Source organism: Aythya fuligula, chromosome 2 (assembly GCF_009819795.1).
Source record: "Aythya fuligula isolate bAytFul2 chromosome 2, bAytFul2.pri, whole genome shotgun sequence".
In the NCBI taxonomy this organism is placed as follows: domain Eukaryota; kingdom Metazoa; phylum Chordata; class Aves; order Anseriformes; family Anatidae; genus Aythya; species Aythya fuligula.
In genome coordinates, this window is record NC_045560.1 from 120,488,356 (window position 1) to 120,498,675 (window position 10,320).

Consider the following 10,320-nt stretch of genomic DNA (forward strand, 5'->3'; position numbering starts at 1 on the left):
CAGACAGATGCTGGAGAAGTTAAATCCAGATACATTACCCTCTTGTGAATCCTGAAGCACATTTGCAGGTAGCCCTTCCTACTAGAGACATCATTTCACGAGTTCTCCCATTCTTACAGGTATTACATTTTGGTAAGGAATGCATTTTCCCTCTTTAACACAAGTCTTGGAATCATCCATCCACTGTTAGGTAAGTTTCCTGGACATGGTTATAAGATGGACCATAATACCTCAGACACAAAATGTCTTGGGAGTTCTCCTGGCCATTCCTTAGTCATATCTGCCTTGGCAGGGGTATCTCTCTTCTGTATTAAGCTTGGGTTTATAAAAGTTTCTTTGAAAAAGAAAGCTTTTACTTTCCATATTGCAGTAAATAATTTTTAAAGGAAAGTTTTTCATCATGTGCATCAACACGTATTGCAAATAAAACAGTATAGTTATTTTAATTGCAAATAGAGTTTTAAGAATAGCAGTTTACATTATTTCCATTGGAAATTCATAGGGATTTATGCAGGTTGCAATGAAGCACTTTTTGTTCTAAAATGTTAGCAACAATTTAGCACTGGCTTCAAAAACAAACATAAATTTGTAAATAGCTGTCTAGTCACAGAACCTTACAACTTTTTTTTTTTTTTAATTTATTTGGTCTTCACCTTCTTGGTGCAAAAGTAGCTGAAGGCTATAGACAAACTCTAACTTATTTGTAGCATTTATCTTGTACATTCTGAACATTAAAGACTGATCTAATCCTCACTAAAACAAACAAAAAGAAATAAACACAAAAAACAAAGCTCAAACAGAAACTGAGTTTCTTCTTACATGTCTGCTGCAATAAAAAATGTGGATGGTTGCCTCTAACTGAACTTGTAGGCAAGATCCAATGGATCAGGGTTATCATACATCAGGGGATGGAAGAAAAAGTGCCAAGTGTCAATGCCATGGAGATGCTGGCTTTAATAACTCCTGTGCTGTCTTCCATTATCTACTGTTGCAGTTCTGTTTTGAATTCATTTTCATCAAGGAAGGTTATTTTGCTTAAAACATTGCACAGACTTGCTACTCTCAAAACCTGTAGTTTTAGGAAAGATTTGTTTAAGAAAGGAGGAGTAGATACTCTAATAGTAATAATATGTGCCAGGGCATATGTAATTATGATAATGTCAGGCTTTCATGTGTTCTCTGAGTCAATACTAACTTACAATGAATGTGCTGTAATTTATATAAATCATACAAAAACATAATTGACAGAAGTATGAAAAGAGGCTGTACCTACGACTGGGCACTTCCCCTACCAAGAGAACCAAACTAATAATTCAAAGCCACTTTCATTATATCTAATTGTTTAAATATTATAGATATTATAAATGGCAACAATGTGGTGTTCTTTGTTCTCTTTTGAAAATGAAAAAAAAGTTTAAATAAATTTACAAGGGTAACACACAGGTAATAGTCACACACTACAGAATCTTTTTCTTTGCCTTTGAATATTTAGTACAGTGGATAGTGAGAATAGAAACAGATACATAATTTAAAGCAGCTCAAGGCCTGGGTCCTGGTAAAATTTCATGTTTAGGAAGAGCTTTATCAGCTAGATTTGATGTCTTGGTAGAATGTGAAATCTGAAAATATCTAATAGTTCTGTATCTCATCTTCTGTGATGAGGCTAACATTTGATTCGAGGACAAAAGGTCAGATCATAAATCCTTAGAAGCATATAAAAAATAGGATAACAACAATATTTTAAATCCATTTGTTGTTTTCACTGGCAGATGATAAGAAAACTCTTTCTTTCAGCCTAAAGATGTTTCATTAAAAACTGGACTTTTGTGACACCCATCCATCATTTGCAGCAGAAAGGAACAGGATGTTACAGAGAACTAAATGATATGCCTGAAATGATTTTTCTTACAGACATGACACCACTGAAAATAAATGTGTGGGAAATGTGTGGGCATATCCATAGTAGCTTTAATGGAATTAGACTAGGAAGATCTATGGAGTATGACCAATGGAGGCCTATGGATATACGGAATTTAGAGAAGGGTACAAAATCCAACTATAAGCACTGGTGGCTATTTACTTATCTCCGTATTGACAACACAGATGGTGAAGGGTCTAGAGAGGAAGATGTATGAGGAGCAGCTGAGGCCCCTTGGTTTGTTCAGCCCACAGCAGAGCAGGCTGAGGGGAGGCCTCATGGTGACCTGTAGCTCCCTCAGGGGAGCGGAGGGGCAGGCGCTGAGCTCTGCTCTCTGGGGACAGCGACAGGACCCAAGGGAACGGCATGGAGCTGGGACAGGGGAGGGTCAGGCTGGGGGTTAGGGAAAGGTTCTGCACCCAGAGGGTGGTCGGGCACTGAGACAGGTTCCTCAGAGTAGTGGTGATTGCACTGAGCCTGCCAGAATTCAAGAAGCATTTGGGCAGTGCTCTCAGACACATGGTCTGATTTTTGGGTGGTCCTGTGTGGATCCAGGAGTTGGACTTCATGATCCTTGTGTGCCTCTTCCAAGCCAGGATATTCTATGATATTTGAGCTGGCTAGTTTAAAGGTGGCTCAGGTGGCTAGGGATGAGTGCATAAATCTTTGAGAATGTTAAGACATTGAAACAACCAACAGTCTAGAGAAGCATTTAGTGCAGATAATATCATTTATTGTAATACAGTTAAAACTTTCTGAACAGAAATATATATTACAATGAATACGATACAGGTTCTGCAGTTTCACTAGAACGTGAAATATTTTGTAGATTTTATTCAAGTCTTTTCTAGTTTTTAATAAAAACATAAAGGTACTTCCCCAGGAAATTCTCCCCTCCCCCAGTCTGCCTTTATACTATAAAAATCTTATTTCACCAATGGTGAGAACCCTCCACCTCCAACATTTCAGTTATAAAAAAAGAGTATGGTTTAACTCTTGTTGAATTTTTATAATTATTTTGAACTACCTCATGAAATTTTAACTATATTACTCTGGGAAGGTATTTGCTGGCAGAAAAAAAATGAACTATTGTACACACACAACTCAAAGTCACAACTTGCATTTTAGAATGGTTGGTAAAAGGAGTAACTTTTGTACCAACAACATGCATTAAACCCATTTTCTGCTGCCACCATAATAGTATTATGTATTCTCTATTAGGTTGATGAAGTAGCATTTTCCTATGGATTTTCCCCTGAGACTTACAATGTTTCACTTGCACACATACATAATGTATATACAAAATATATGTTATATAGTGTATTTATACTGTACACAGTTTATAGATATAATAATATATATATATATATTCATAGACATTTCAGTCTATACCTGAAATCAATGTCATTGGATGGTTGCAAAATCCCCAGTCCTGCACGGGATTGATCTAAAGAAGGACACTGCACGTTGTTGTCCACAAGCTCTATCTCAAAGTATGAAAATATCAAAACCAAAAATTGTTTAATTTCATGGACAGCAAATAATCTGCCAGGGCATTTTGCTATTCCTGTCCCAAATGGCATATAATAATACTTCAACTTGCGACCATTGCGGTAGAAGTCAGTCTTTTCTTCTCCGTTCTCATTGAGATAGCGATCGTATTTGAATGTCTGTAATAAAACCCACAAAAGAGTTAGTTGATATCTGAATAACTCCAAGGACTGGATAATGCTATTAAGACACAAAATGCAGGCTGGGAGGGAAAAGCCTCAGGCAGTAAACACTGCACAGGACAGTTTTTGTGCTTCATGGTAGTACCAGGCCCTAAGGTGCTTTCTGCAAAGGGTAGTCCTTGAAAAGTTCTGGCATGTGGGACAATATCATCTCAGGATCTTTGCTAGAGTCAAGCTAGGGAATCCTTCTGATAACTTCTTAAAAGTTTTGATAACTTCTAACCTCTTAAAATAAGCAGAACAGCTTGCATCCTTGTTCATGCATCTGAACTGGAAGGTTTCTCATCCTGTGTTGTTGAGAAAATATTATCCTTATCCTTGCCCTCTCTCAATCTCCTCCTCTTCTTCCTCCCCAAGTGGTAATCTGTCATTATTGAGGAAGACAAAAGCTAAAAGGCTCTCCTGGGCTTCCAGTACACTTTTTGTTTACACCCAAACATGTTTTGCAGGTAGTTCTTGCCTATCCTTGAGACTCCAGGCATAAGAACAGACTGTCTGGAGCACAACAGAGTAACAGCTGTAGAGCATTCTTGGTAAGTGCTCTATTAAAAAACATGCTGGCTTCTGCTAGAGCTCAGAATTTAATGCACTGTGATAAATACTTACCAAAGGATCAGCATAGATTTCTGGATCAAAATGCAGAAGTTGAGGATAAAGAGCTACAATATCATCCTTGCGAATGTTGTAAAAATCATTCTCTAAGTGCAAAGTGAAATCCTCTTTAGCAACTCGGAAAGTCATGGATGCACTCGATAGCCTCATTGCCTCCTTGATGATGCTATCTATAGAGAGAGGAAAAGGAATGATTACCACAGAAATAGTATGTATATGTCCTTGGGGGAGGACATATTTTGAGCTATTTCAAACCCACTATTAAAGCCTATTAAAAAAAAATAATTTAACAGTAACTTCATAAATGCCTAAGAAAGTATCTTTCTCATTTCTTGTTAGCATTATTATCCCTTCTGCAGATAACACTGAGAATATAATCCGCTTTCCCCTAGAAAATTACTCATAGCTGATGCAACAGAATATTTGAAAGTGAGACACACTTTTAAGCTGAAGTAAAGAAAAACATGAAAACATAACAAGAAAGGGAAACAGTGCAGTGATCAGGCTTTTCTGAAACTTTTAGTGCTGGTGCACAGGAGCACCTTGTTTTTTGCTTCATTTCAATATAAACTGATTAAAGAAATCAGCAGTAGTCAAACAGTGACATTTTCAAAACTCTTCCCTGTAATTTGGACACTCGAAATATGTGCCTGTAATTTGAAAAACATTAAGAAGAAATTCCAGTAATGCTACTAGAAGATCTTGCTTGACATAATAACAGCTGCCATATACAATTTGGCAACACCCTTTTATTTGATCTAAAGCCGTTACCAAACAAAATATTGTTCTGAATTATCCACGGGTGTCCAACACTGAATAGTTGTGCTGACACACACTGTATTCCGACATGCCATTACCCATGGAAAAAAAAAATGCTATTAATGTGAATTGGTACACTCAGGACCACCTCTGATACTGGGAAGACTGATTGTGTTGGCCATTGCCAGGGAACATAAAGGTTTTTGTTCTGGTGTTTGCTGGTTAATAGTAATTCCATAGAAAGTACTTATATGGTGACAAATAGAAGATTGTGAAAATTGTGGGGTGATTTCTGGTACTCCTGCATAAAACAGTCATACCTAGTACTGGCATATTATCCAGCTGTTTTCGGTTCAAGGAAATATGTTTGCCATCTAAGCTGATCTTCTCTCCAGCACTTTCCAAAATGCTTTGCACTTCTTTGATAGCAGCTCTCATTGCTTCTGGATTCCTAAAATCAAAAGTGCATAAGTATGACATAATGTTATGCTTAAGAATGGTTTAAAAAGACTTTGTGCCATTCATTTTATTCCCAAATAAAATTTAGTTTGTTAGCTGACAAGTACAACCTTCCAAAATGAAAATGTTGAAGCAAAATCTACTTATGCAATTAGAATTTTTCACCTTTTGGCAAAGATACAATAGGTTCTATAAAGGAAAAGAACCCCAAGTATTTGATCTGTCTCCAATGACAGGTGGGACAGAACTAATGTGCGTAACAGAGGTAATAAATAGTGATGTCACTAAAAAGCAATGCCAAGAATAAGAAATGAAACGATCAGTTGCATATTAGGAAAGAGCTCCATTGCAGGTAGAAGATTTGGGAAGGGGATCATAAATCAGTTTTATAACATCACTTATCCTGGATGATGTCCTATTATGTGATGTCCTATTCTGTTTGTCTGAAAAGAATCTTCCAAATGCTAAAAGTCCACATAGTACCCTTTACTATTTAGACTTTCTTCAGACATGGAATACATGAACAATATATGGTGCAATATGCATGATAACAATGCAGGATTCAACAGTGTTGTCATTATGAAGGCATGATCAGCCAGGACACTTTAAGCCAATGCTTTCTTAGAATAAAAAGTACCAAATAACCCCAGTTATTGGCACTGGCTGGTAGGTATGAGATTACAAGCCACTGGCTAAATAAAAACATTAGAAATTTAGATATATACTTAAGAGCTGGGGTAGTTTATATTCCATGGAGTATACTCACTCTAAAATGGACAATTAATAGTTTTATCTGAACTGTGCTCTCCTCTCATAAGTAACAAACTCAGTAGCTCCAGTTTATACTGCAGATATCTAAAGTTAGGAAAATTCTACATAGGAAAGTCTATTCTGGAAATTTAGGAAATTATGTACAGGAATCTTCACCCACTTAAGGTTTTGAATGCCCTTCCTTCTCTTGAGTAATTTGGACATATATCCCAAGTGAATCTCAAATCACTGGCCTAAAACATGTATGAATAGTTGAGGATTTTGTGTCTCACTCTTCATGCTGCCACAACAGCTTTATCCAAGTGGAAGAGCTCTGCTGCAGTCTGGGTGAAGAAAGCAGCAGGGAGCTGCTGTGTTGATATTGCTGCATAACTACTACAACCTCAGTAGAATCTATCGACATATAAACTATTGTCTATTAAATATCTGTTAAATCAACCATGAAGTTAAAGCCTGTTTTGCCTGCTCTAGTGAGATGGTCTAAACATGTCTGATTATACTGGGAGCCTTCAATGCAATTAAAATTCTGACTGCAACCAGCACTTTTAGTGTCATATATAAACTTACTCCAAATTTGCCTTTACGAAGTACATCACATGCTACTTTTTAATGCTAGGATTCAAGGCATTGCCCTGGAGTATTTTTGAAAATCTTCTATGGCATTGCTCTGCGGTACCTCTACTTGGTCTGAGACAAGAAAAGGGGGGGTTCTGCAGAAGTCCACAACATGCCACTTGTGTTGTAATCAGTAAGCTTCTTGATACTGAAGTATCAAGCAGTGGAATTTACCCATAGTAGTGAATTGGTTTCTGAAAGACAATAAACATTATTTTTCTCATTTGGAAGCAAGAAATGGTGGGACTTACTTCAGGAGATAGAACAAACTCCAAAATGTGGCAGGAATGGTGTTGGCTTGCGAGGCCCAGAGTACTGCCACATGGGTCTTTGCTTTTTCCATGTCATCAAAGGTTGACAGAGTGTCATTCAGGAACATGCGGAGGGTGACAAGCTCAGAGAGGTTGTTCCTTTTCAGGAGGTTCTTGTGGAGCAGTGCTTCCCCCAGCTTCTCACGTGCACTGTGGGCACTCTTGAATAGATGGATAGGCAGCCCCGCCACAAGAGCCGGAAAGATTCTATCAAATTCCTTGAAATTTTCAAGGGCATTTAGAATATGTGCTCTCTCGGTCTCCTGCTTTGATAGATTTTTCTCATGATTTGAATTAAATTCTTTACCAAAAAGTGTTAAAAAGCCTGACTCAAACATCACCTGGCAACAGAACTTATAAAGTCCTTCTGTTGTCCAGGCATTAAACTGAAGTTTAGATGTTCTTGACTGCAGCATGACGTCTTGTAGATTTTCCATCATTGCTTTGATGAGGTCATCTAGGGCGTTACCTTGAAGGGTTCTAATGAAAGTCTGATGAAAATTTTCAGTGGTGTTTCCCTCTGCTGGGTCAATGCTACCATGCCCAAAAGCCTGTCACAAAATAAATTGCATGCATGATAAATAAGACCTGTCATAACCTTGATGATAAAGTCTAACAGAAATTAAAGCCAGAGCATAACTTTATATCTAACTAAAGGAAAGTATAATAAGGACTGTGAATTCTAGAACTGATACTTTCTCATAGTGGTTAAGAATGCAAATGAAAATAAAATCAAGCATGTTTACAATAGATGTGGTTACCTAGAGTTTCATTCAACTCCCACTGACATCAGAAGGACCCTTTTTGCTTACTTCAATAAGAGTTTGATTGAACTTCTACTGTGTTGCATCATTTTTTAAGACATTGGGAGCTAATCTTCCACAGTGCTGAGAACCTCCTGAAGAAGTTTTCAGCTTCAGCAAGCCATATATCATTTTGTAAAAAAGGTGCTAACTGTGTTTCTACTTTAGCAATTAGGAATACTACCTGACTAAATGTCCTTCTTTTACAATCCAAATTACTGTAAATTTCCTTTCTGTTAAGGAAAGGGGGGAAAAAAAGACTCTAATGTTTTAAACCGATACAAGTGCAGAAATGTGAAGTCAATTATATTTCAAAGGCATGGTTATGCTACAGGGTTTAACTAGGTACTGTCTGTCCTGCCAGAAGATTCTACACATTAGATATTGAAGCCACTTTTAACATGGTACCTTGGCAGAAGTAGCAAAATGGAACTTTTTCCAGTCCAAGTGTTTTCCATGGCGTATCAATGAATGGTATGAAAAAGGGTCAGTGAGGAAATGAATGTATTTCCCCGCTACTCGGCAAGTGAAAATGTGGCCATGCTTCTTTTGCTTTTCTTTGAGGAATTCGAGGGGGTTGGCACCGAACTGCAAGGCACAGCCCAAGTATGGAAGGAACCCGTTTTCAAGTGGTGGCTCTCCTTTTTGCCTACAAAACACAAAAAAAGAGCTGAGTTTAGAAGTACGTATCAAGATGTCTCCTCTAGGAGAGTAAGCAAAGGTAAGTAAAGATAAGTAAAACAATGATGCGAAGCTTTTAGTAATAGCCGATTTCTGCTGCTGTTGATAAGTAACTTCTTTGCCTTTAAAGAGTAATCCTATTGTGATGTCTGTTGTATACAAAAAAGAATAACTTACTTATGTGTTATGATAAGCATAACAACACAGTTTGACTTTGTCACTTTTATTTTCCCTAGATCAAGAGTTTATTTTTCATCTATTTAAATGCAGTATTGTTGCCACTACCTAACATGCACAGATGCTTAATTGCCCCATAAATAAATAATCTTTCCTGCTAACATTGTCTGAAACATTTTTGGCAGTGGTATTCACAAATCAATTTGAACCAAAGAGAATAGCCTTTTGAGTGTAGAAAGGTTGTTATTATTGGCATATCCCATTTGGACCAGGTCCTGCTGAAAACAGTGGGAATTTGGCCATGATCTTCAGTAAGCATAAGATTTGGTCTTTCAAGGAAAGCATTATTAAGAACATGCTTTATGTTAAGCATATGCTTAAATAATATTTTTTATTCCAACAGTCAGAAAACTACTTCTCTGCATACAGTTACCATGGCTGCTAAAATAACTTTCAGATAATAGTTTAGTTATATTCTACTATGTTGCAGGTGGTTATTATTATATGAACTTAAATACTTTTACCTTTTTATTAAACTTTTTAATAGTAAAACAAGAAAAAGACTGCTGAAAAATATAAAATTACAACAGATAAGCAAATATATACTTGCTCTGTATAACTAGTTAGGATAGATTGATAATATGAAAATGTTTCTAAGTAGGTATTAAAGTATAATTAGATAGAAGTAAGTATTAGTTGCAATTAAAATGCAGGTAAAGATATAACCTAGTACTTTAGGAAATCAGAACATGTATATTAATGTTTTAATTTCCTCATTTATGCATAGGTTAGTATTGGCACATGCCTAGGCATTAACTCACCATTATTAAAAGCCTGTATGGACAAGTTCTGTTGTAACATAAATCTCTCAAAAAAACAAAGTACCTTGTTGCCCATGTTATCCTGCATTTATCTACCTGCATTTATTCACATGATAAACTTAAGATTATACTAGTTTTAGGCACATATACAGTATCTTTGTCAGAAGTAAAGACATGGTATACTGAGATACATTTTCAAACAGATTCCTTACCTCCTCCTCCTCCCTAGAAGAAACCAAAAACTGCAACAGAGTATTATTACTATTCCCCAGATCCATGGTGATATGAACATTTCTGGCTGTACACAAAATCTTCCAGGTGGACAACCTGGTAACTACCAGTATAGCAGAAATGGTGACTGAGAATGATACAGACAACAGGTCACATCTTATATACAGTAGGTGCACCACTGTATTTAATGACACTCAGTCAACTTTGCAAGCTATTGATTAACCTTTTCTGGACATAGCCCACTTTGTCTCTATTCTGACATCTTTCTGCAGAGCACTTCACTGGATTGATGCAGCCAGTTGCAGACATGGCCTTGAGCTGATATCGGGTATCAGTAGTGGTTCCAAAGTAATCAAACAGCTGTAATAGTTGATAATTTGAAGGTCTCTCAGGTGTGTTTTGATCTATCCTGCAGATTTACCAATTACA

At 36.9% G+C, this 10,320-nt stretch overlaps 1 protein-coding gene across 1 annotated transcript; it reads right to left on the reverse strand.

Annotated features, from left to right (window-relative positions):
* Window positions 1-3,288: 3,288 nt before the first annotated feature.
* LOC116486602 (cytochrome P450 7A1) lies at window positions 3,289-9,952 on the reverse strand. The gene is made up of 6 exons (XM_032182962.1): window positions 9,873-9,952; window positions 8,390-8,630; window positions 7,119-7,729; window positions 5,343-5,473; window positions 4,258-4,433; window positions 3,289-3,588 (listed from the first exon to the last, which is right to left on the reverse strand). Exons 1-6 carry the CDS (start codon window positions 9,950-9,952, stop codon window positions 3,289-3,291), a joined length of 1,539 nt encoding a protein of 512 aa, XP_032038853.1.
* Between the last annotated feature and the right edge of the window lie 368 nt (window positions 9,953-10,320).

What these genes read in the sequence shown, in the direction of transcription:
- LOC116486602 (XM_032182962.1), bottom strand. Translation starts at nt 9,952, where the DNA reads ATGTTCATATCACCATGGATCTGGGGAATAGTAATAATACTCTGTTGC. An exon ending in AGTTTGTTCTATCTCCTGAA is followed by an intron (nt 5,474 to 7,118) that starts GTAAGTCCCACC and finishes TTTTGATTTTAG; the next exon opens with GAATCCAGAAGCAATGAGAG. An exon ending in GGATAATATGCCAGTACTAG is followed by an intron (nt 4,434 to 5,342) that starts GTATGACTGTTT and finishes CTCTCTCTATAG; the next exon opens with ATAGCATCATCAAGGAGGCA.